Source organism: Muntiacus reevesi, chromosome 1, assembly GCF_963930625.1.
Source record: "Muntiacus reevesi chromosome 1, mMunRee1.1, whole genome shotgun sequence".
In the NCBI taxonomy this organism is placed as follows: Eukaryota; Metazoa; Chordata; class Mammalia; order Artiodactyla; family Cervidae; genus Muntiacus; species Muntiacus reevesi.
The window spans coordinates 221,352,429-221,374,836 of record NC_089249.1 but is presented as its reverse complement, the minus strand read 5'-3'; the positions used below and the strand labels follow the sequence as shown (position 1 = coordinate 221,374,836).

Sequence of the window (22,408 nt, the reverse complement as noted above, 5' to 3'; positions counted from 1 at the left end):
ATTGCGCAGGAACCTGGAATGTTAGTTCCCTGAATCAAGGTAAATTGGAAGTGGTCAAGCCAGAGATGGCAAGAGTGAACATTGATGTTTTAGCAATCAGTGAACTAAAATGGACGGGAATGGATGCATTTAACTCGGATGATCATTAAATCTATTACTGTGGGCAAGAATCCCTTAGAAGAAATGGAGTAGCCCTCATAGTCAACAAAACAGTTCGAAATGCAGTACTTGGGTGCAATCTCAAAAATGACAGAATGAAAAAAAAAAAAAAATGAGATGACAAAAAAAAAAAAAAAAGACAGAATGATTTCAGTTTGTTTCCAAGGCAAACCATTCAACATCATGGTAATCCAAATCTGTGACCCAACTACTTATGCCACAGAAGAACTATACAAAAAAGGTCTTAATGATCTGGGTAGCCATGATGGTGTGGTCACTCACCTAGAGCCAGACATCCTGGAGTGTGAAGTCAAGTGGGCCTTAGGAAGCATTACTATGAACCAACTAGTGGAGGTGATGGAATTCCAGCTAAGCTATTTCAAATCCTAAAAGATGATGCTGTTAAAGTGCTGCACTCAATACATCAGCACATTTGGAAAACTCAGCAGTGGCCACAGGACTGGGAAAGGTCAGTTTTCATTCTAATCCCAAAGAAGAGCAATGCCAAAGAATGTTCAAAGTGCTGTACAATTGCACACATTTCACATGCTAGTAAGGGAAAGCTCAAAATCCGTCAAGCTAGACTTCAGCAGTATGTGAACCAAGAACTTCCAGATATACAAGTGGCTGTACATGCCAGGTTTAGAAAAGGCAGAGAAACCAGAAATCAAATCATCAACATTCATGGGTCATAGAGAAAGCAAGGAAATTCCAGAAAAACATCTACTTCTGCTTCATTGACTACACTAAAGCCTTTGACTGTGTGTGTGCTTAGTCGCTCAATCGTGTCCAACTCTTGCGACCCCATAGATTATAGTCTGCCAGGCTCCTCTGTCCATGGGACTCTCCAAGCAAGAATACTGGAGTGAGTTGCCATTTCCTTCTCCAGGGGAATCTTCCCGACCCAGGGATTGAACCAGGTCTCCTGCACTACAGACAAACTCTTTACTGACTGAGCTATGAGGGAAGCTTGGACTGTGTGGATTACAAAAACTGTGGAAAATTCTTAAAGAGGCAGGAACACCAGGCCACCTTACCTGTCTCCTGAGAAACCTATAGGTGGATCAAGAAGCAACAGTTAGAACCAGACATGGAACAATGGACTGGGAAAGGAGTACGTCAAGGTTATATATTGTCACCCTACTTATTTAACTTCTACGCAGAGTACATCATGCAAAATGCCAGGCTGAATGGATCACAAGCTGGAATCAAGATTGTCAGGAGAAATATAAATAACCTCAGATAGGCAGATGATACCTCTCTAATGGCAGAAAGCAAAGAGGAACTAAAGAGCCTCTTGATGAGAGTGAAAGAAAAGAGTGAAAAAGCTGGCTTAAAATTCAACATTCAAAAAACTAAGATCATGACATCTGATCGCATCTCTTCATGACAAATAGAAGGGGAAAAAGTAGAAGCAGTGACACATTTTCTTTTCTTGGGTTCCCAAATCACTGAGGACAGTGACTGAAGCCATGAAATTAAAAGACACTTGCTCCTTGGAAGGAAAGCTATGACAAGCCTAGATAGCGTATTAAAACGCAGAGAAATCACTTTGCCAACAAAGGTCTGTCTAGTCAAACCTTTGGTTTTTCCAGTAGTCACGCATGGATGTGAGAGTTGGACCATAACGAAGGCTGAGTGTGCCTCTTCCGGGGATGGCATCTAGAGGCATTCAGGATGGTGCAGCGTCTAACATACCGTCGTAGGCTGTTCTGCAATACAGCCTCTAACAAAACCAGGCTGTCCGGAACCCCTGGTAATAGAATTGTTTACCTTTATACCAAGAAGGTTGGGAAAGCACCAAAATCCGCATGTGGTGTGTGCCCAGGCCAACTTAGAGGCGTTCATGCTGTGAGACCTAAAGTTCTCATGAGGTTGTCTAAAACAAAGAAACACGTCAGTTGAGCCTATGGTGGTTCCATGTGTGCTAAATGTGTCCGGGACAGGATCAAGCGCACTTTCCTTATTGAAGAGCAGAAGATTGTTGTGAAAGTATTGAAAGCACAAGCACAGAGTCAGAAAGCTAAATAAAAAATGAACCCTTTTTGAGTAATCAAAAAAAAAAAAAGAAGAAGAAGAAGAAGGCTGAGTGCTGAAGAACTGATGCTTCTGAACTGTGGTGCTGGAGGAGACTCTATTGAGTCTCTTGGACTGCAAGGAGATCAAACCAGTCAATCCTAAAGGGAATCAACCCTGAATATTCATTGGAAGGACTGATGCTGAAGCTTAAGCTCTGACACTTCAGACACCTGATGCAAAGAGGTGACATCGGAAAAGACCCTGATGCTGGGAAAGATTGGAGGCAGAAGGGAGTGGCAGAGAATGAGATGGCTAGATAGCATCACAGGGGAGGCTGGTGTGATGTAGTCCACGTCAGAAAGAGTGGGACACGACATAGCAACTGAACAACCACCACCTCTCTCCCAAACACTGCTCCAGTTCCAACAGTTTATCCACAATTGTTCTCACCTCAAGGCTTTTGCATAAGACAGGATTGCAGCTTGAAGGGAAGTTACACCACTTATTCCTATTATCATCCTTCACATACCAGCTGATCCCAGAACAGACACTCCCTCCCCTGACCTCAGCTTCTCCACCTGAATGATAAGGTGGGGATACCTTTCAGGTCTGATTCTAAAGCTCTGGCCTGCTCACCCCTGAGTGGGATCTGCCTGGAGACTAGGGCGGAGATGTTCCAGGCTCCAGGGAGTATTTCATTCCAATTATCATTGCTCTCCCCACCCCACTCCACTTCTGGCCTTGGAAACTTGGAAACTAGTGGGTAAACAGAGGCCAGAAAGAGTGAATGAGGGTAAAGTTTAGGAAACACCATGATGCAGCTCACCCTTGGCTGTGGGGCTTGGAGTCAGATGGACCTGGGCCTTCATTCCAGTGTCTCTGGAATGTGATGTGTCTTTGGGCAACTTTATTTACCTTCTGAACCTCAGTTTCCTCCCGATAAACTGGAGATAGTAATAGTTCCCTCCCCAAAGCTATCATTGGATCAATGAAGATGGACAGGAATCTGTAAATTGCAGAATGCTGTCCTAATTATTTGGCATGCATGGGTGCTCAGTCGTGCCTGACTCTTTGCGACTCCGTGGCCTGTAAGGCCCCCAGACTCCTCTGTCCATGGAATTTTCCAGGTAAGAATACTGGAGTGGGTGGCCATTTCCTTCTCCAGGGGAACGTCCCCACCCGGGGATGGAACCCGCGTCTCCCGTGTCTCCTGCATTGGCAGGTGGAGTCTTTACCACTGAGCCACCTAAGAAGCCCAATTATTCGGGGACTATTCCTTAAACCAGGGGTCCCCAACCCCCTGGGCCACTACTCGTGCCCTTTGTGGTCTGTTAAGAAGGAACCCAGCTGCACAGAAGGAGGTAAGTGGTGAGGAAAACCCAAGCCATCTTCCTCCTCCCCCGTCCCAATGGAAAAAATGTCTTCGAAACCGATCCCTGGTGCCAAAAACATTGGAAACCACCGCTTTAAACAGAAGTAACAACAAACCTCAGGTTCCAGGTCCTCCCAAAGGTGGCTTAGACTGTTGCCCAAGCAACGGCTCTGTCCTGCCCCTCCTGACAACGAACAGCCAATCAGCGGGCACTACCGGCTCATGCCCCGCCTCCAGGGCCCGCTGCTTCCTGGGAGTTATGGTTCTCCTGGCGATTTCCCGGCTCTTAGTCTCTTCGCGGCCGCCGTAGGCCACGGAACTACAACTCCCGGCGGGCGCAGGCGGCGCAGGCGCGTTGCGTGGCGCGGTGGTCCAGCGTGCAGGCGGCATGTCGGCGCTCCGCTGTGGCTGCAGGGCGGCGGGGCTTCGGAGGGCCCTGTGGCCGAAGGGCCACCCCGGCCTCCTGGTCGAAGAAGGTAACGCAGGGGAGGCCCGGGGATGACGCCGGGACCGCTGCTCTGCCCCCTCACCGCCGCCGTGACCTTTGGCTTCTCGACCCCAGGGATCCCGCTAACTTACCTTGGCGATTCTGCCGAACCCAGTGACTGTATCCCGCTTTCAGTCGCCCTTTTGGGCCACTCTACGGACCGGGGTCGTCGGTGCACTTTGACCTTTGATTCCTGGGTTCTTTTTGGAGTCCCATGACCCACTATTTACGAATTAGAGTTTAACCTTTGAACTGTCTGTGCCTTAGTTCGCAGAACCTTTTATCTTCGAACTCACGCCCCAGTTTCCTTTTTCCCTTACCCTGTGGTTTTCCCTTTGAGATGTGTGACCACTGACAGTTGCATGGTCTTCAGGGTTCCTTTGCCCCGGATCCTGTGATTTCTGACCCTGCGAGGGCTCTCCCTGCCCCACCCTTGACACCCGCCCGCCTCAGCCTCCCTGGTCTCTCCCGCAGGGGCCCTCGGTGGCGTCTGGGGCCGGAAGAGGAGCTTGTCTGCCAACGCTTGTGAGCAGGACCGCCGGAAGGACTGTGGCCACGCAGAACTGCTGGAGGGTGAGCCTGACCCCAGGGCACTGGTCCTGATGCTCCTTTCTCAATTCACCCCGCCGACTACGCTGCTGGGAGCCAGCTCCTTCGTTCCTCCAAGGTTCATGGTTCCACCCCATTGAGAAGGGTTGTCAGTCTGCAAGATGGGGTGACTCACTGGGTCCTGCTCTCTAGTGGTCCAAGGGCCCCCTTGGTGCCACTGTGAAGTGAATGCCTTGTGCAGTGAGCTCTTATAGTTCCCTCGCCTTCCCAAACCCACCAGGGGTTCCCACTTTCCAGATGAGAGAGTGAAGTGAAAGTTGCTCAGATGGGTTGGACTCTTTGAGACCCCATCGACTATACAGTCCATGGAATTCTCCAGGCCAGAATACTGGAGTGGGTAGCCTTTCCCTTCTCCAGGGCATCTTCCTAACCCAGGGATCAAATCCAGGTCTCCCACATTGCAGGCGGATTCTTTACCAGCTGAACCACAAGGGAAACCCAAGAATACTGGAGTGGGTAGCCTATCCCTTCTCTGAGGGATCGTCCTGACCCAGGAATCAAACCGGGGTCTCCTGCATTGCAGGCAGTTTCTTTACCAACTGAACTCTCAGAGAAGCCCTGATAGATGAGAGAGTTGAGGTCCATATTGTGGCTGGAGAGACTGGCCTGCTGTGTGCAGAGCTGGGCTTTGCCCTGTGATGTGCCGGACTTCACTGGTCCTGGCTCAACTTCCCGGGCTTGGCGCCTGATAGGGTCTGCTGGTGGTCTTTGTCACTGGGGATGGACAGCCAGGTCCTGGCATCTCCAGAGCGAGCTGGGGGCATTACTGTCCCCTCCCTCTCAGGTGTCCAATGCTTCCTGCTTCCCTCCTGCCTCACATCCAGTGAATGACCAGCAGCCAGGAGTGGGATGGGGGAGCCTTTAAAAAGAAAAGCCTGATTTCAGAAAATCCCAAACGTGCAGAAGTAAAGCCACAGGTCTTACCAGCTTTAAGAGCCTACCGTCTTTCATTTCTCACCCACCTCATTATTTTAAGGCAAAACCCAGGGTCTGAAAATGTGATCATTTCGTGTCACTCCTCAGTCTCGAGCCCTCCAGCTGTATCCTTTCTGGCAGAATTCTGTCTCCACCCCAATTGAGGGCCTCAGAGCCCTGTGGCTTCTGACAGTGTCCTTGGCTTCTGCCAGTGGGATCGGTGCACCTACTTGTCCCTGGTCACCCCCCAGGGGTTTCAGATGTGGTCACCTCGTGCCCTTTCTGGCACTTTGCCACTGACCATCTCCCGCACATTCAGAAAGTGTCTGCTGACTTTCCGTCCACTGAGGCAGGGGACTGTGCCTTTCTTGTTGCTGTGTTTCTGCTCCAGACTGGCCCTTCTGTCTCTGGGCTGATGTTACAGTGAGAGGCGCAGGCAGGAGACAAAGTACCATTGGTCCTCAACGTTTGTGTATTATGTGTTTTCAGAATCTCTTACCAGCTGAACCTTACCTGAAACCCCAGTCGATGTACACCTTCTCAGCTGAGATGGAGCTGGGTGACACGCTTGTCAGTAGGCGTCCTTTTCAGGGTATATCTAGAGCCCTGTGTTTACATTTTGTGCTGTGTGTTGGTGGTTTAGCAGTTTAAAATGGCCCCAGGCATGGTGCTACAGGGCCATCTTGAGCCCCTCAGCTCCAGGGGGCTGTAATGTGCCTTTTGGAGAAAATTTGTCTGATCGGTGAAGTTTGTTCAGGAATGAGTTCTAGCAGTATTGGCCATTATGTATATGTGTATATCACGAATATGTGTATGAAATCAGGTGTATCAGATGGGAAAACTCACACCAGGGTGATATATGGATCTGCTGGTGGGAGTGTGGCCTTGGGCACTCAGGAGCCCTGTGTTCCCTGGGTGCGGTGGATCCCTGTTCACCAACTCAGTAGCCCCAAACCCCATAGAGTCATGAGAGCTGGCTGTCTGTGAAGCAGCACAGGGCAGGGGTGGGCTGTGGCTGTGAATGCTTGGGGCAGTGCATGTACAAAGGCCCTGAGGCCATTACAGCTGGAGTGGCGATGGGGAAGGGAGGCAGGGATTCAAGGAGGCAGGGGCTATGGGTAGATTTTGAAGGCAGAGCCCCAAGGAGGCACTGACTGGCTGGACCTGGAGGGAGAGAGCCCTGGGAAGGACAGAGCTTCCGGGGCAGGAGGATGTAGAGGAGCAGGTGGTGGACAACTCCAGGAGCTCCTTCCGGGCTGGGTTCAAGCAGCCCAGGCAGACTTGTGTGGGGCAGGTGAGCATGCATGCCGAGGATCTGGGGGCATTTGGTGGTCAGTAGACACATACCCAGGACTGAGCCCCTCTCCAGGCAGTGGGGTCCCCTGACATCTCTCTCCCCACAGTGCTCGAGGCACGGGTGCGGCAGCTGCAGGCTGAGGGCACGGCAGAGGAGGTGACAGTGAAGAGGGTGGCCATGGCTCAGGCCCCGGAGACTGGTGGCATCTGGCCCCCCAGGCAGGCTCCAGTGGGGGCTGAAGGGGCCGCCCCCGAGCTCAGCAGCCACTGGGTGCAGAAGCTGGACAAGGATCAGCAGCTGATAGAGAAGCACTGGCAGCAGCCGGAGGGGAAGCAGCCGAAGACGGTGGAGAAGCCGACCTGGGAGAAGCGTCTGCGCATGGAGCCGCGGCTGCTGAGCAGGAAGCTAGCGGGCCAGCTGCAGCAGTGGGAGCGCAAGAGGCCGCAGAGCCCCTGGGAAGAGCAGCTGGCCCGGCTGCTGCAGGAGGCCCCGAAGAGGCTGAGCCGGGAGGCAGATGAGGGCTCCGAATCCCGGCTGGAGGGCCAGCGCCAGAAGTTCCTGGCCTTCCTGGAGTGCTGCATGCTCACGGGCCACCTGACCCTGGCCCACCACGTGCTGGTTGCACAGCACAGCCGGGCCCCGCAGCAGCAGCTGCTCACACTCCCCATGTACAACACCGTCATGCTTGGCTGGGCTCGCCAGGTGAGGGGCTGGGGTCGGAGGCGGGAGCCAACCCGGGGCACCTAGATCCCAACTCTGGGCTCTCAGCCCCAGGAATCAGGCCTTCAATTTTTATTATGCTGACAACTTTTTTTTTTTAGATTTTTTTTTTTTAATTGGAGTAGAGTTGATTTACAATGTTGTGTTAGCTAGCACAGCAAATCAGTTATATCTACTCTTTTTGTTGTTGTTTAGTCGCTAAATCCTGTCCGATTCTTTGTGACCTCGTGGACTGTAGCCCATCAGACTCTGTCCATGGGATTTTCCAGGCAAGAATACTGAAGTGGGCTGTCATTTCCTTCTCTACTGATTTATTTTTTAATTGGAGGAAAATTGCTTTACAATGCTGTCTTGGTTTCTTCTGTATAATGCTAATCAGCCATAATTATACAAATATCCCCTCGCTGTGAACCTCCCCCCAGTCCCAACCCTCTCGGTCATCACAGAGCGCCAGGTTGGGCTCCCTGTGTCACAGAGCAACTTATTGTCAGTATCTGTTTCACACATGATCGTGTATATATGTCGCTGCTGCTTTCTCCATTCATCCAGCCCTCACCTTCCCCCCCCACCCCGTGTCCACAAGTCTGTTCTCTGTATCTGCGTCTTCATTCCTTCCCCACATTCAGGTTCATGGGCACCATTTTTCTAGATTCCATATATATGCATTAATATACGATATTTGTTTTTCACTTTCTGACTCACTTCACTCTGTATAACAGGCTCTAGGTTCATCTACCTCATTTGGACTTACTTTTCAAAATTTGTTCTTTTTTTTATGACTGAGTCAAATTCCATTGTATATATGTACCACTTCTTTGGGGCTTCCCAGGTGGCACTTGTGGTAGAGAACCTGCCTGCCAGTGCAGGAGACATAAGAGATGTGGGTTCGATCACTGGGTCAGGAAGGTTCCCTGGAGAAGGAAATGGCAACCCACTCCAGTATTCTTTCCTCCCGTGGCGGGCTACAGTCTGTGGGGTCTCAAAGTGTCTGACACGACTGAAGTGACTCAGAATGCAATGAACATTGAGTTACATGTGTCTTTTAGAATTGTGGCTCTCTCAGGGAATATGCCCAGTAGTGGGATTGTTGGGTCATATGGTAGATTTATTCCTAGTTTTTTTATGGAATCTCCATACCATTCTCCATCAATTTACATTTTCACCAACAGGTGGAGAGAGCTCCCTTTTGTCCACATCCTTTCTAGCATTTATTATTTATAGAGAGTTTTTGATGATGGCATTCTGACTGGCGTGAGGTGATACCTCATTGTAGTTTTGGTTTGCGTTCTTTAATAGTGATGTTGAGCATCTTTTCTTGTGTGGATATTTAACAATTCTTTAGACTTGTTAATTATAAGTCACATGTGGCCTTCAATGGAAAATGTGAAAATGACAACAGGGCCAGAAGACAGCACACACGTGGTCCAGAGCATTCCTGTGTGGTTACTCAGCCAGGGCGCCGGTGCAAGGGGCGCTGTAGGCCCTTCTCAGGGCAGCCTCCTCGATGCTCCTGTCTGGCTCCTGTCTGGTTCTCTGTCTAGCTTGTTCACATCCCACTCTGGGGAGGTGTGGGATGTTAACCTTATGGTGCAGCCATCCGCAGCTGTGAATTTCCCTCTGGGTGCAGCTTTAGCCACTTCCCTCAAGGGCAGTGCTCTTTTCACTTGTGGCTTCTCCTCTGACCTGTGACCGCTGAGGAGAGTTGCTTAAGCACCCTTGTAGAGACGACTTCCCCAGCACCCTCCCTGCTATGCATCTGCATCCTCATCTGAGGAGCATCAGAGAAAGTCTTAGTGCCAGTGAAGGAGGGAGGCGAGTGCGGGTGCAGCTCCGGGAAGCAGGTTCTCAACAGGGCCTCAGCTGTGCTGACTCACGCACAGAATGGGACCCAGAGCAGCCTGGCAGCACTGGGAGGCGCCAGGGTCTCCATGGCAACAGTCACAGGGGGTTTCCTGCTTGCGTTGTCTTTGTGGGAGGCCTGCTCAGTTCCAGGAGTGTCTCCTTTCCTGCGGTGCTGGCCCTCTGGCATCCGCCATCGCCATTGGAGAGTTTTGTCAGAGCGGCAGGTTTCTGATTAGACGAGCTTCCTGGGGCCCCAGAACACCTGAGCCACCTGGGAGGCTTCCAGCAGTAGACGCTTGTTTTCTATTAGTCCCAGAGGCCTGACGTTTGAGGTCAGAGCAAACGTCCCCCTCCCTGCATCCCATCCTTCCTTCCTGCCTCTCCCGGCTTCTTGGCAGCGATGTCCCTCAGGCATGTCTGTGTCCCCCTGACCTCTGCCTTGGGTGCCATACAGCGTCCAGCGTGACCTCATGTGACTGCACCTGTAGAGACCCTATTTCCAGACGAGGCCCTCTGCTCAGGCTCCAGGTGGATGTGTCAGGTGGCCCTCCTGTTTCTGCCATGTGCTCCCCTCGATCCATACCTTTCCCCTCCCCTCTGGGCCTTGGCTTTCCTATCTGCAGAATGGGGAGCCCTGCTGGGTTTTGGGAGCCGTGAAGGCTGTTGATCAGGGCTTCAGGCACTAGGAGCAGAGGGATGCTGTGCAGGGTCTGTGTGTGTTTTTCTGGTGGTGGTAACGGTCCTGTGAGTTTAGAAAGACAGGAGAGATGAGCTGGTTCTAGACCAGCTGTGTCCAATGGCGCTCTCTGTGACCTTGCCAATCTCCTTCAGCTGCACCAGCCTCCTGGTGCAATGCCCATCTCTGTGGCACCTCTCCTAGATCCTCAGGGCCAAGGGGAAAGTGCTGGCTGAGTTGGCTGGGAGGCCTGTGGTGGGGTAATTGGGGGAAGGAGCAGGTGCCCCCCCATACCCCTCCTTGCAGGCTCTCACCCTGCCTGGTCCCTCCAGGGCTCCTTCAAAGAGCTGATGTACGTGTTCTTCATGCTGAAAGATGCCGGTCTGGCTCCGGACCTGCTGTCCTACGCAGCCACCCTGCAGTGCATGGGGCGCCTGGACCAGGATGCCAGCACCATCCAAAGGTGGGCAGGGGGTGGTGGTGGAGCTGGGGTGGGACCCCAGGGGCTCTCCGCCGGTGCTGATAGCTGGGTGCGCGTGCCCTCAGATGCCTGAAGCAGATGGAGCAGGATGGGCTGTCGCTGCAGGGGCTCTTCTCAGCTGTGCCTCTGAGCACCGAGGAGCGGGCGGAGCTCCTACGTGCTGTGCGCAAGGCCAGACCGGCCTTCAGCCCCCAGCCACCACCCCCGCCTCCACCCCAGGTCAACACCTCGCCCCTGCTCCAGGAGATCTACGCCAAGGTGAGTGGGCCTGCATCTGGGAACCTGAAAGGGCCGGGTGGTCACTGCACTGGGCACCTCGGCCCCTCCTCTTGTCTCTCCTGGCAGCGCTGGCCGCCCCCACCCCATGCTGGTGGATGGGAGGCTGTCCTGTCCAGGGGGGCCCACACCCTGCCATATTTGGTTTCCACATGGAGACGCACCCTAGGCACAGCATGGGGGTATCGCAGGGCCAGTGTACCCACCTGAAACTGCACAGCTAATGCTGTAGGTGGCACAGGGCGCATGAGGCGAAGCCACCTCCCAGGGTGGAGGAGATCATAGCATCCAGATCCCTGGGGCAACGCAAGGAGTTTTCTTTTTTTTTTTTTTTCTTTTTTTTAGGAGTTTTCTTTTTCTTACTGGGACAGACTTCTGACCTGCAGTTCACCTTTTAAAGTATAATCCAGTGGGTTGTTTTTAGTACATTGATCTCTACTTTTAGAACATTCATAACCCTGAAAGGAAGTCCATCCCCATCAGTGGTCACTCTACCTTCTCCCCGGCCCCTGACAACATGGAACCCACTCTCTGTGTGGATCAGCCTGTTCTGAACATTTCCCATCAGTGGAATGACACCCGATGTGTCCTGTGTCTGCTGCTGTCACTGAGCATCATGTTCTCAGGGTCACGTGGTAGCGAGTGTCTGGGCTTTTTTCACGGCTGAGGGATGTCCATGTGTGGAGGGACCACGTAGTGTTTATCTATCTATCGTTCCTTGGTGGACACCATAAACCAGACTTCTGTGGCTGTCTGTGGACCAGTCTTTGTGTGGATTTATATTTTGGGTTTGCTATCTTTAGTGTACCTATCTTTAGGAGGGTCATACAGTTCACACAGTTGCAAGTTGGAAGAGAAAACAGCAGCACCCGGGGCTTCACACTGTCTCCAGCACCTCCCCCCACCCCCACCCAAGGCCCGGGAGACGCTGTGCTACTCTGGTGGGTGGAGAGGTCAGCAGTGGGGCCTCACTGGCAGCCTGTTGCCCCAGCAGGACCCCTCTGTGTCCTACCCGAGGCTGCACTTGTCCCTGAAGGAGCTGCAGGGCCTCTTCCGACAGCAGCTTGGCGTGGAGATGGCCACCACTGTCACCGTGGAGTCCGTGGAGAAGGCCCCGCTCCTGACCAAGGAGGTCCTGCAGGCGGTAAGGGGCTGAGGGTGCTCTTGCCTGCTGAGCTGGGTGTCCACTGGGCAGGGTCCGTCCCAGCATCCCTCCCACCAGGTCCTCTGAGCCAGGACCTCTACCACCAGGCTGGGCCAGGTTGCCTGGGCACAGTGGTGACTCCTTGTGCAACGCTGCCCTGTCCCCTCCCATCCCCAGCGGAAGACCCTGGCGGCCTTGCGCGCGGAATGGGAGTCGGTGCTGTCCCTGGAGCTGCAGAAGACCAAGGAGAGTGAGGCCCGCGCTGCTGCAGAAGGCCGCCTGTCTCTCTTCCCCTACCTGTGCCTGCTCAGCGAGAAGGACTTAGTGGGGCTGCTGCTGCAGGTTCACATCAGGGAGGGCGGGGCTGCTGCTGTAGGCTGGGGGCTGTGGGAGGGGTACTGCTGGGGGGTCAGGTGCTCCCGATGGAGCTTACGGAGCTCCTCCGGGGCTGCCCCTCAGACCCTGCAGGCGCTACCCCCGCATGGAGAGTCGCTCCTCTTCCTGGCGCACGAGCTGGGCCTGCGTGTGTTGAAGAGGAAGCGGCTCAGGAACCAGGTGGAAGAGCTGGAGCAGCGCTACTCCGAGTACCTGCACCTGCTGGCCTCGGACACCCAGGTGAGGCCGGGAGCCTGAGCAGGGGGAGCCCGGGGAAGGAGCTCTGGAGAGCCCAGGCAGGGTGCCCCAGGCCTCAAGCAGAGGTCTGCTCCCCCTCCCCCCCACTTGCCTGGGGTGGCCAGATTGGCCCCCAAACTCAACCTCAGTTTCCTCACCTAGCCCTGCTCGTTGCCAGGGGCTGAGCAGGGGTCTTCAGCTCTGCACCTGGACCCTCAGGTCTCTGAGCCACCCTCCCGCCCGCAGGTAGCAGAGCCCTGCCTGCCTCGCCAGCACTGGGAAGCGCTGGGCATGCCTGAGGCGCCCCCGGAGCAGCCCTGGCCTGTGTCTGTGCTGGTGCAGCTGGGCAAGCAGCTGGCAGAGGTGCTGGTGCGAGCCGTGCAGATGCCCAGCAGCCTGACAGCGCCCCGGGGCCCCAGCACACTCATTCCGGTGCTCTACCACGTGTATGCCTTCCGCAGCTTCCGCCAGGTGTGCCTCCGGTGGGGTTCCTCCAGTGGTTTTCCTCAGCGCTGGGAGGGGGAGGGGGCGCCCCACGGGCTGTGGGGCTCTGGGATCCTGCTGTGGCTCCAGACCCTGAGGACCTGAACTCAGGGTCGTGGCGTCTGAGGGGACTCGGGTCTTCCTCCACTGCCTTATAGCATGCCCTGACCTCTTGGCCTGTCCTGCCACCAGATCGGGATCCTAAAGCCGCACCCAGCCTTCACGCAGCTGCAGGAGACGGCGGCGGAGCGCACGCTGATCTTCGAGTCCACGGAGGTGCCCATGCTGTGCCCGCCCCTGCCCTGGACGTCGCCACACTCGGGCGCCTTCCTGCTGAGCCCCACCAAGATGATGCGGTCCCTGGAGGGTACCCAGCAGCACCAGCTCCTGCTGGAGCGCTGCCCGCCTGCCGAGCTGCATGGCGCTCTGGATGCCCTCACTCAGCTGGGCAACTGCGCTTGGCGCGTCAACGGGCGCGTGCTCGACCTGGTGCTTGACCTCTTCAGAGACAAGGGCTGCCCCCGCCTGGGCGTGCCGGCCCCGCCCACCGAGGCCCCCCGGTCCCCCGAGGGCCGCCAGGCCCCCAAGGGCCGTCTGCTGCCCGAGGCCTCACCTGCTGACAAGGCGGAGATGCGGCGGGAGCTGGCACGGCGGTTGAAGGTGGCGCGGGAGATGCAGAGCCTGCGCGCAGACGCACTCTACCGCCTGTCGCTGGCCCAGCATCTGCGGAACCACATCTTCTGGCTGCCACACAACATGGACTTCCGAGGCCGTACCTATCCCTGTTCACCACACTTCAACCACCTAGGCAGTGACCTGGCCCGCGCGCTGCTGGAGTTTGCCCAGGGCCGCCCACTTGGCCCCAATGGCCTCGACTGGCTCAAGATCCACCTGGTCAACCTCACAGGGTTCAAGAAGCGCGAGTCACTGCAGGCGCGCCGTGACTACGCAGACGCGGTGATGGAGGACATCCTGGACTCAGCTGAACGACCCATGACGGTGGGCTCTGACCCTTCACCATCGGGCTCTCCCAGCTGCCCCGGCACCCACATCGGAACCCTGCAGGCACCCTGACCCCTGCTTCTTTCCTGGCACTCTTCTGCTGGCCTTTTGCTCTGTCTTGGGCCATGGACAGCACTGCCACCTCTCATACCACAGTGGCCCTCTCTCCAGGCCGGTCCCCTCCCTGATCCATCACTCTGGTCCTCTCCAGGCCTCCAGGGCCTCCTTATGTCTTCCTACCACCTGGGCCCAACCAGCTGCTGCCTGTGCCCAGGAAGTACTCCCAGGCTGGCTCTGACCCCACTGGTTGGGGCCTGGAGACCCTGGACCTGGCCTCACCCTGTGTACTACCCCCCGCAGGGCCGGAAGTGGTGGATGGAGGCGGACGAGCCCTGGCAAGCCCTGGCTTGCTGCATGGAGATCGCCCAGGTGGTGCATTCCCCTGACCCTACCACCTACATCTCCCACTTTCCAGTTCACCAGGTGAGCTGGGGGACCCTGCTGTGGGCCATGCCTGGCCCTTGTGCACTCGGCTAAAGTTTTCTCAGGCTAAGGAGCTGAGGGATGGCATGGTGTCCACTCTGCACTGGCTGGTGTTCCTGAGTAGGGCTTCTCTGTGCCTCGGTTCCCCGTCGCAGGGGTTCATGGCCGCCTATCAGTGTGTGGGTCTAGGGCGGTCTTGCCTAAGCAGAGCTGGGGAAACAGGAGCCCCCAACCACAGACACTGGCCCACCTCACCCAGCCCCTCACTGTCCACCCCCTGCCCAGGATGGCTCCTGTAACGGCCTCCAGCACTATGCTGCCCTGGGCCGGGACAGCACGGGGGCCGCCTCCGTCAACCTGTCTCCCTCTGACCTGCCGCAGGACGTGTACAGTGAGGTGGCTGCACAGGTAGGCACCACGGCCCCCCCACCCCCATGTGCCCTGATACCCCAGACCCACCAGGGCCTGGATGCTGGATCCCATGGCCACCAACTGTCACCATACCAGGCCGTGAGCAGGGTTCCCGGGAGGTGTCAGCGGGGGTGACCCACAAGAGGAGAGGAAACTTCCACCTCTGGGTGGGTGGCCCCACCCACTGCCCCTGCAGGTGGAGGTATTCCGCAGGCAGGATGCCAAGCAGGGAGTGCGGGTGGCCCAGGTGCTAGAGGGCTTTATTAGCCGCAAGGTGGTCAAGCAAACAGTGATGACCGTGGTGTACGGGGTTACCCGCTATGGCGGCCGCCTGCAGATCGAGAAGCGCCTCCGGGAGCTTGAGGACTTCCCCCAGGTACACATCCAGTAGTAAGTAGTTCTGACAGAGGGGCTTGGCTCTGCCCCCTGCGGGGTCCCCCAGAGCAAGCCCACCCCCTGAGTGCGGGGCGACTTCCTGCGAGGGACTCCGAACCCTATCCACCCTACTCTTCTCCAGGAGTTCGTGTGGGAGGCATCTCACTACCTCGTGCGCCAGGTGTTCAACAGCCTCCAGGAGATGTTCTCTGGCACCCGGTCCATCCAGGTGAGGCCTCATCCTCCCCCTGCCCCGGGCTGTGGCCCCAGACCTGGCCCTTCTGACCCAGTGCCCGTCCCTGCAGCGCTGGCTGACTGAGAGTGCCCGGCTCATCTCACTCACGGGCTCGGCTGTGGAGTGGATCACGCCCCTGGGCGTCCCCGTCATCCAGCCCTACCACCGAGACTCCAAGGTCATGGTACGTGCTGTCCCCCACCCCCACCCCCGCTGAGCAGGGCAGGACTCACCTGTGTGTCCCCCATGCCCACCCTGCAGATAAAAGGCGGGCTCCAGAGCCTCACTTTGAGCAGCAGCGTGGACACCAACCAGTGAGTGTGGGTGCGGGCAGACATGCAGGAGGCCACCCAGGTAGGGACGGGCGGGGGCCAGGCTGTGGCCAGGCTCTGAGTCCTGACCGTGTACCCTGCTCACCCCCAGGAAGCCCAACACGCTGAAGCAGAAGAATGGCTTCCCACCCAACTTCATCCACTCACTGGACTCCACACACATGATGCTCACTGCCCTGCACTGTTACAGGTGTGCCGATCAGGGTCCTCGTGTGGGGGAGGGGCTCCGAGTGTGAAACTGGCTCTCTGAGGGTCCCCCAACATGCATGGACATTATAGGGGCGGGCAGAGGTGTCTGGTTTATCCTGAGCTCCTTTGACCTGGCGGGGAAGTGTTGACGGTTGTTAGGAACAGCTGCTCACATGGCGGGGGGTGGTGTGTGTGGCTGTTCTGAGCCTGATGTCCACCGGAGTTTTGTGTTCCTGACCGCCCCCCCTTGGGTGGCTACCCTGGGATGGAGCCCCGTGGTGGACTAGGGCCCAGGATCAGCAGCCCCCTACAGGGAGCTGAGAGTCAGGCAGCAGCTGGGGGTGGGTGGCAAAGAGGCATCTTCCAGAGATGAGAACTTGTCATCTACCCACTGAGTGGGGCATGCACACAGCCAGCCACCGGAGCACACGGGTGCGGGCAAGAGGAGGGTGGGCATCACTGAGTGGTGGGGAGGGGCTTGAGGTGAGAACTGGGTCAATGATGGGGCTTGGGGGAGGTGTGGATTGTGGGGAGGGGACCTCGAGGTGCAGCGCCTCCACAGGAGCCCCTCATTCTGGCTGCAGGAAGGGCCTGACCTTCGTCTCGGTGCACGATTGCTTCTGGACTCATGCGGCGGACGTCGAGGTCATGAACCAGGTGCGGCTCTGCCCCCACTAGCTGCTTCACACCCAGCCTCCTCCCCACCCCTCCTGATCAGGGAGCCCACTCTCCACGCCGCTTGGGCCTGGTTTCTGGCTGCTGATGCCCTCTACCCCTGCTTCCGGTCCCCAGGTCTGCCGGGAGCAATTCGTCCGACTGCACAGCCAGCCCATCCTCCAAGACCTATCCAGGTTCCTTATCAAGCGGTTCTGCTCCAATTCTAGGTAAGGGTCCCCCTCCTGCGGGCGCTGCTACTGTCCTCTCCCCAGGCTGTCCTGGCCTCACCCTCACCCTGTCTTTGTCTTCAGAACCTCCAAGAGCTTGTGGGTCTCCAGGCTAAAGGACACGCTGCTGTCAGTGCCTCCAACAGGTAGGACCCTGGGCGGGGTGGCCACCCCTGCGGGCTGGGGGCGGGGCCCCCAGAGCCTGCCCACAGTCTCCCTCCTCTCTGCAGGGACCTTTGACCTGGAGCAGGTGAAGCGCTCCACGTTCTTCTTCAGCTGACTGCCCGGCCGCTCTGTACTCTAGTGTGAATAAAGGTCTGTCACCACATGGGAGCTGCTGCCTGGGGAGGGGTGGTTAACGCGCTGTGTCCCCGCCGAGCAATCAGACGCGGCAGGCTGGGCGCCAATGCTGTCGTTTATTGCGCGGAATGGGGGTGTGGGGGGTTAGTGGGGCGTGGGGGGTGCGGTGGGCGCTGCTGCCTCAGCTCGTCAGTACATTCATCACGACGGCGGGGACCCCCGGCCTCACCCCCACGCCAGGGCGCTGGAGGGAGCAGGGTGTGCCCACTCCAGGGAGGTCACCGCGGATGCGTGTGGACAGGGACTGGGCTGGTTATTGCATGAGCGCAACGGAGGCAGCGGGAAGCCGGCAGGCCAAGTATTGCACTTAAAAACCGATCCTCATCAGAGGGCGGGCGCGGGCAGCCTCCCCGGCCCTCTCCCCTCGACCCCGGCCAGCCCGTCCCCCCTTCACAGTTGGGGGAACTGAGGCACCGAGGTGAAGGGAGCCCCCTCGCCCGTGCGCGACTGCCGGGGGCAGGGGCGATGTGGGTGGGCGCAGGGCGATGGGGGGGTGGGGTGGGGCACGGCAGGGGCTGTTCCCACCGACCCGGGCCGCTCGTCCGACTACAACTACCTACATCTCCTCTATGGCTTCTGGGGCAGGCGGCCCGGGCTGCGCAATGGCATGGCTTTGGTCTGGGTGATGGCCCCGCCCCGTTTCGGGGCGGTGCGCGAGGGTCACAAGTTGGACGAAAGGCGTGAGCGCGCGGAGTCCAGCGGGTCGGGTCCGCCGGCGGTGCCCGGTGAGGGCGAGGCTGAGTCCCTACGGTCCGGGCTGGGCGCCGCGACCCGGGCGGCAGGCGCGGGTCCCAGGCGCGGCGTGGAGCTGCTGGCCGGTCGCGCTGTGGCCGCAGGGCCGGGTGCGCCATGGGGCAGCGAGGGCTGCGAGGCAGACAGCGGGCGCGAGGCGCGGCTTAGGCGGCGCGCAGGTAGTGCAGGCCCAGCGCGGGGCGCGGCAGGGGAGCCGGGTGCGCCACCGAAGGGCGAGGTCCGCGGTGCCCTGGGGCTGGCAGGCACGCCCGGGGGACTGGCTGCGGGTGCGGGTCCGGGCGAGGCGGCAGCAGTGGCGACAGTGGGTGCGGGCCCCGGGGGCAGGCGGCGCACGAGGCGCGGTGAACCGAGTGCCAGCGGCCCGACAAGCGGGCGCGCGACTTGTGGGCAGAAGCTCATGGCCACGGCCTGCTGCAGCGTGGCGATGGCTGAGGTGCCCTGTGGAGGTGGCGGCGGCGGCGGGAAGAGGCCGACGCGCTGGCCCAACTCGGCCTGCTGCACCATCTCCCGGTCATACTTGACAATCTCCTGGATGATGGCATTCTCCTGGTTGTTGAACACGCCGGAGTTGAGGTCGTGCTGCACCTTGTGTAGCAGGATCGAGTTCTTCTTGCCTGGGGGTGGGGCCGGAGGCGGGTGTCAGAGGTGCCGCTTCTGCACAGCAGGCATGCCCTGGCGCCTCCTGCAACCAGCAGGCCAGTGTCCCAGTGCCTGGTGTGCACAGCGAGCAGGTATTGGACCCTGACTGTACAGCCAGCGTGAACAGACGTCCAGTATCTGCTGTGTATAAGCCGAAATTGTGCACCTACTGTATACAGAAAGCAGGAAGCAGGCACATTTGCGTGTAGCTAGCATGTGGAATTCCTGCCTGTACTCAGTCCATATGCTGAAGGCCTATGGCATATGTAGCAAGCTGCTGTTGAGCACTTACTGTATACAGCATATATGTTAAGCACCTTTTGTATAGCGCTACATTGTATGTGCTTATTGTCTATAAACATACTGAGTGTTTTTTCTGTATCCTGGCAAGTCCTCTTTCTATTGGCTCTCCTCCCCCTCCCACCCACTCGTGGTCCTGCAGCCATTCATCGTGTCTGTTCCCACATATGGCACCAAGGGCCTCCCTGACTCCTGCATCTAGTCTTCAGCTAGTGCTCAGCCATTTCCGAGATTACCCCCTTCACTGCCTCTCCCCAGTTCCCCGGGCCACCCCCCGCCCCACACACAGGCCAGGCTCCCAGAGTCCTCCTATATACACACAGCTTCATAGGATACACATCTGATCAGGTCCTCCCCTGCCTAGAACCATCCATAGCTCCCTATTGCTTCTGATCTACAGTCCAAATGCCTCCCTCTACTACCCGCTAGGGCTCTTGTGCCTGCCTACCCCTCTCAAGCCTCCCTCCTCCCAGCTTCCCTGACTTCCCCATAATCCAGGCCCCTTTCCCACCTCAGGGCCTTGGCACATGCTGTGTCCACTCCCAGGTCATGCCCTCTTGTCTTTCTACTGGTAACGCCTACTCATGTGGGTCTCTGCTTGGAATCACAAGGAAGCTCCCTGCCCCCACACCTCTCCTCCATGACAGGCCTGAGGGTGGCTGCTGCATCCTCAGGGGCCACACTGTCACCTCCTGGCACAGAGCAGGTGCTCAAATACTTGCCTGCGGAGCAGAAATTTCCTCTTCCTTGGGAAACCCAGGTTGTATTTGGTCAAGGGAGAAAATGGGTTGGGCAATCTGGTCCCAGAACCAGAGAAGGGGCCCTGAGGGTCAGCTAGGTAGGCCACAGCACCACCACCCCCCCAGACTGTCCCTGCTGGGCGGCCACTGAGACTGACCTCTGTGTCCACTCACCAATGCGATCCAGGCGGTCAATGGCGACTGTCTCAAAGGCCCGCCGCATCATGGGGTACTCCTCCAGCACCTCATTGAAGTTGTCCACACTCAGCGAGTAGAGGCGGCAGTAGGTATCGGCCCGCACGCTCGCCGTGCGCCGGCCCCGTGTCAGCAGGCAGATCTCTGCGCGTGGCCAGGGGCGGTGGCCTCACTGCTGGGCCATCTCCCAGTGCCCTTCCAGCCAGCGGAGTGCCCCAGCTCCCCTTACCCAATCTGGGGTCCTTCCTGCTGCACCTGTGCCCCTAAGCTTGCCACCCTGCCCTCCGGCTCCCCACCAACACTCACCCCCGAAGTAGGAGCCATCAGACAACTTCATCTCCTTGTTGCCCTTGGTAAGCACACTGACCACACCGTGTTGGATGAAGTACATCTTCTTGCCGATGGTGCCCTCACGGATGATGTAGTCGCCCGGCTGGAAGACTTCAAACTTGAGCTTGGTCAGCATGGCCGTGACGAAGTTGGGGTCAGCATTGGCAAACAGTGGCATGGAGGCCACCAGCTTCCGGCAGTTAAAGTTGACGATCTCCTGTGGGGGTGGGAGGGGGACAGTGTCAGGCTTCCCCATCTTACCCTCCCTCTGGAGGCTGCGCCTCTCAAACTCTCCATCTGTGAAAGCAGTTGAACACTTTAGACCAAAGACCAGCATCTTTAATAGGCAGTCACTGGAGGTTTTGCCAAGGACAGGATCAAGGAATGATTCCCTACTGTTTAACTCTGTGTTGGCAACACTGGTCGATGCTGTTAGACAAACATGGAAAAGCATTTGGAGACATAAGAACTGGAAAGGAAAAACTAAAATTATCTCTTTACTCTTTCTATTAATAGGACTGCCTGAAAAACCCAAAGGAGTCAATGGAAAACTATAACAAGGGAAGTTAGTCAAAATAGCAAGTGATTTTAAAAAAACAACGTGAAAACCAAGAGCCTTAAGGTGAATACATGATGTAGCAGTCAGGGTACTGTTTATCTTTTGTGGAGAAGCTTTGGGGGATGGGAAGGTTCCATGTTTGATCTGGGTAGGGGTTACATGCAGGTTTTACTTGATAGAATGTCCATCAGGTGAGCCCTGAGGACAGGAGGGGCACTTTTCTCTGTGGTACATTTCAATAAGAAGGAACGCTTAGCATAAAGAGACAACCCAGCTTTTTGTACAAACAAAGCCACTTCAAAGAAGATGCAATGTGTGAGATGACCCCGTATCCACTCAGATAAAGAGCTACATGAGGTGGCACGGCATGAATTTAACAAGACACGTCCAAACCTACATGAAGGCATGCTGAAAACCCCCCAAAGGCACAGAAGAGCCGTGAACACACTGTCATTAGCACCGCTCACCATCTTTGACATGGGAGACACCCTTTCTCCCTGGGTAGGGCCACAGTTCACAGCATGTGGAAATGCTGCCTGGCTCACTTCTTAACAACCAGGGCTGGTTAAGTTCACTCAGAATACATGAGCAGAAACATCAGGAAATCCATGACAAAGAAGAGCAGGGGGCTTCCCTGGTGACTTGGTAAAGAATCCACCTGCCAATTCAGGAGCCACAGCTTGGATCCTTGGTCAGGGAAGATCCCACATGCCATGGAGCAGCTAAGCCGGTGCACCGCAACTACTGAAGCCCACACACTCTAGAGCCTGTGTTGAGGAAACAAGCCACTGCAATGAGAAGCCTACACACCCGAGAGCCTGTGCTCCGAAACAAGAGGAGCCACCACAATGAGAAGCCTGCACACCGCAACTAGAGAAAAGTCTGTGTAGCTACAAAGACCCAGCTTAGCCAAAAATAAAAAAGAGCAGAGTACTCAGCCTCCAAGGCTCCAAAACACACTGAAAACTTGCGATGCAGACAGTGTGGGTTTGGTGCACACAAAGCAGACGGAGCCTGTGGGCCAGATGAAAAGTCCAGAAACAGACCAAGCACAAGGGCGGTTCACCCAGAGCCTAAGGGTGCAGCCCCACAGCAGGAGAGCCCGGACCCTTCCTCACACCAGGTTCCAGGACAGATTGCAAAGGCATCAGGGGTCCACATACAAAACAGGAGACTACACATATCGGAAGAGGACACAGGAGAATTTCTCCAAAACCTAGATGTATAGCAGGCAGGTATTAGGTACCTGCTTGTAGAACGATCATGTACTGCATGCCTGCTGTGCGCAGAGAGGAGACATTGAAGACTTGTGTGCAGCAGTTAGGTTTGAGCACCTGCTGTACACAGCAAGTATACATGGAATACCTGCTGTATACAGCAAGCATACACAGAGCATTTGATGTATACAGCATAAAAATTCCACATGGAGGAGAAACCACAATCAGCAAGGTTTAAAGACAAATGGGTGGGACTTCCCTGGCAGTCCAGCGGTTAAGATTTCACCTTCTGATGCAGGGGGTGCAGCAGGT

The 22,408-nt window shown here is 56.6% G+C and overlaps 2 protein-coding genes and 1 pseudogene across 4 annotated transcripts in view; 2 read left to right on the top strand and 1 right to left on the bottom strand.

The window, feature by feature from the left end:
• The first annotated feature begins 1,809 nt into the window (after positions 1–1,809).
• On the top strand, positions 1,810–2,215 carry LOC136167654 (large ribosomal subunit protein eL34-like; annotated as a pseudogene).
• A 1,702-nt stretch (positions 2,216–3,917) lies between these two features.
• Positions 3,918–17,419, top strand: POLRMT (RNA polymerase mitochondrial). 3 transcript variants are annotated; one of them, XM_065918413.1, is made up of 21 exons: positions 3,918–4,026; positions 4,512–4,610; positions 6,965–7,560; positions 10,429–10,559; positions 10,643–10,835; positions 11,848–11,997; positions 12,175–12,339; positions 12,457–12,612; positions 12,856–13,080; positions 13,285–14,091; positions 14,455–14,577; positions 14,863–14,985; positions 15,185–15,364; positions 15,506–15,592; positions 15,669–15,782; positions 15,860–15,912; positions 16,022–16,120; positions 16,704–16,776; positions 16,912–17,003; positions 17,088–17,149; positions 17,234–17,419. In XM_065918413.1, exons 1-21 carry the CDS (start codon positions 3,939–3,941, stop codon positions 17,281–17,283), a joined length of 3,666 nt encoding a protein of 1,221 aa, XP_065774485.1. In that variant the 5' UTR covers positions 3,918–3,938; the 3' UTR covers positions 17,284–17,419. The 3 variants fall into 3 exon arrangements, with proteins under 3 accessions (XP_065774485.1, XP_065774484.1, XP_065774486.1); XM_065918412.1 differs by having other exon boundaries at positions 11,845–11,997; XM_065918414.1 differs by lacking the exons at positions 3,918–4,026; positions 4,512–4,610 and adding an exon at positions 5,723–6,153 and having other exon boundaries at positions 11,845–11,997.
• HCN2 (hyperpolarization activated cyclic nucleotide gated potassium and sodium channel 2) overlaps positions 17,403–22,408 on the bottom strand; it is a 20,280-nt gene continuing 15,274 nt past the window's right edge. Inside the window, exons 6-8 of the mRNA XM_065918416.1 lie at positions 20,297–20,537; positions 19,970–20,134; positions 17,403–18,730 (exon numbers count right to left, since the gene is read on the bottom strand). Of these exons, the coding sequence (XP_065774488.1) occupies positions 18,024–18,730; positions 19,970–20,134; positions 20,297–20,537 (1,113 nt within the window). The 3' untranslated portion in view covers positions 17,403–18,023. The remainder of the gene's footprint in view (positions 18,731–19,969; positions 20,135–20,296; positions 20,538–22,408) is intronic.

Bases quoted from the DNA above. Each gene is read 5' to 3' on its own strand.
- POLRMT (XM_065918412.1), top strand. From the start codon at position 3,939: ATGTCGGCGCTCCGCTGTGGCTGCAGGGCGGCGGGGCTTCGGAGGGCC. The intron at 4,611-6,964 runs GTGAGCCTGACC...CTCTCCCCACAG, and splicing joins CCACGCAGAACTGCTGGAGG to TGCTCGAGGCACGGGTGCGG. The intron at 15,593-15,668 runs GTGAGGCCTCAT...CCGTCCCTGCAG, and splicing joins CTGGCACCCGGTCCATCCAG to CGCTGGCTGACTGAGAGTGC.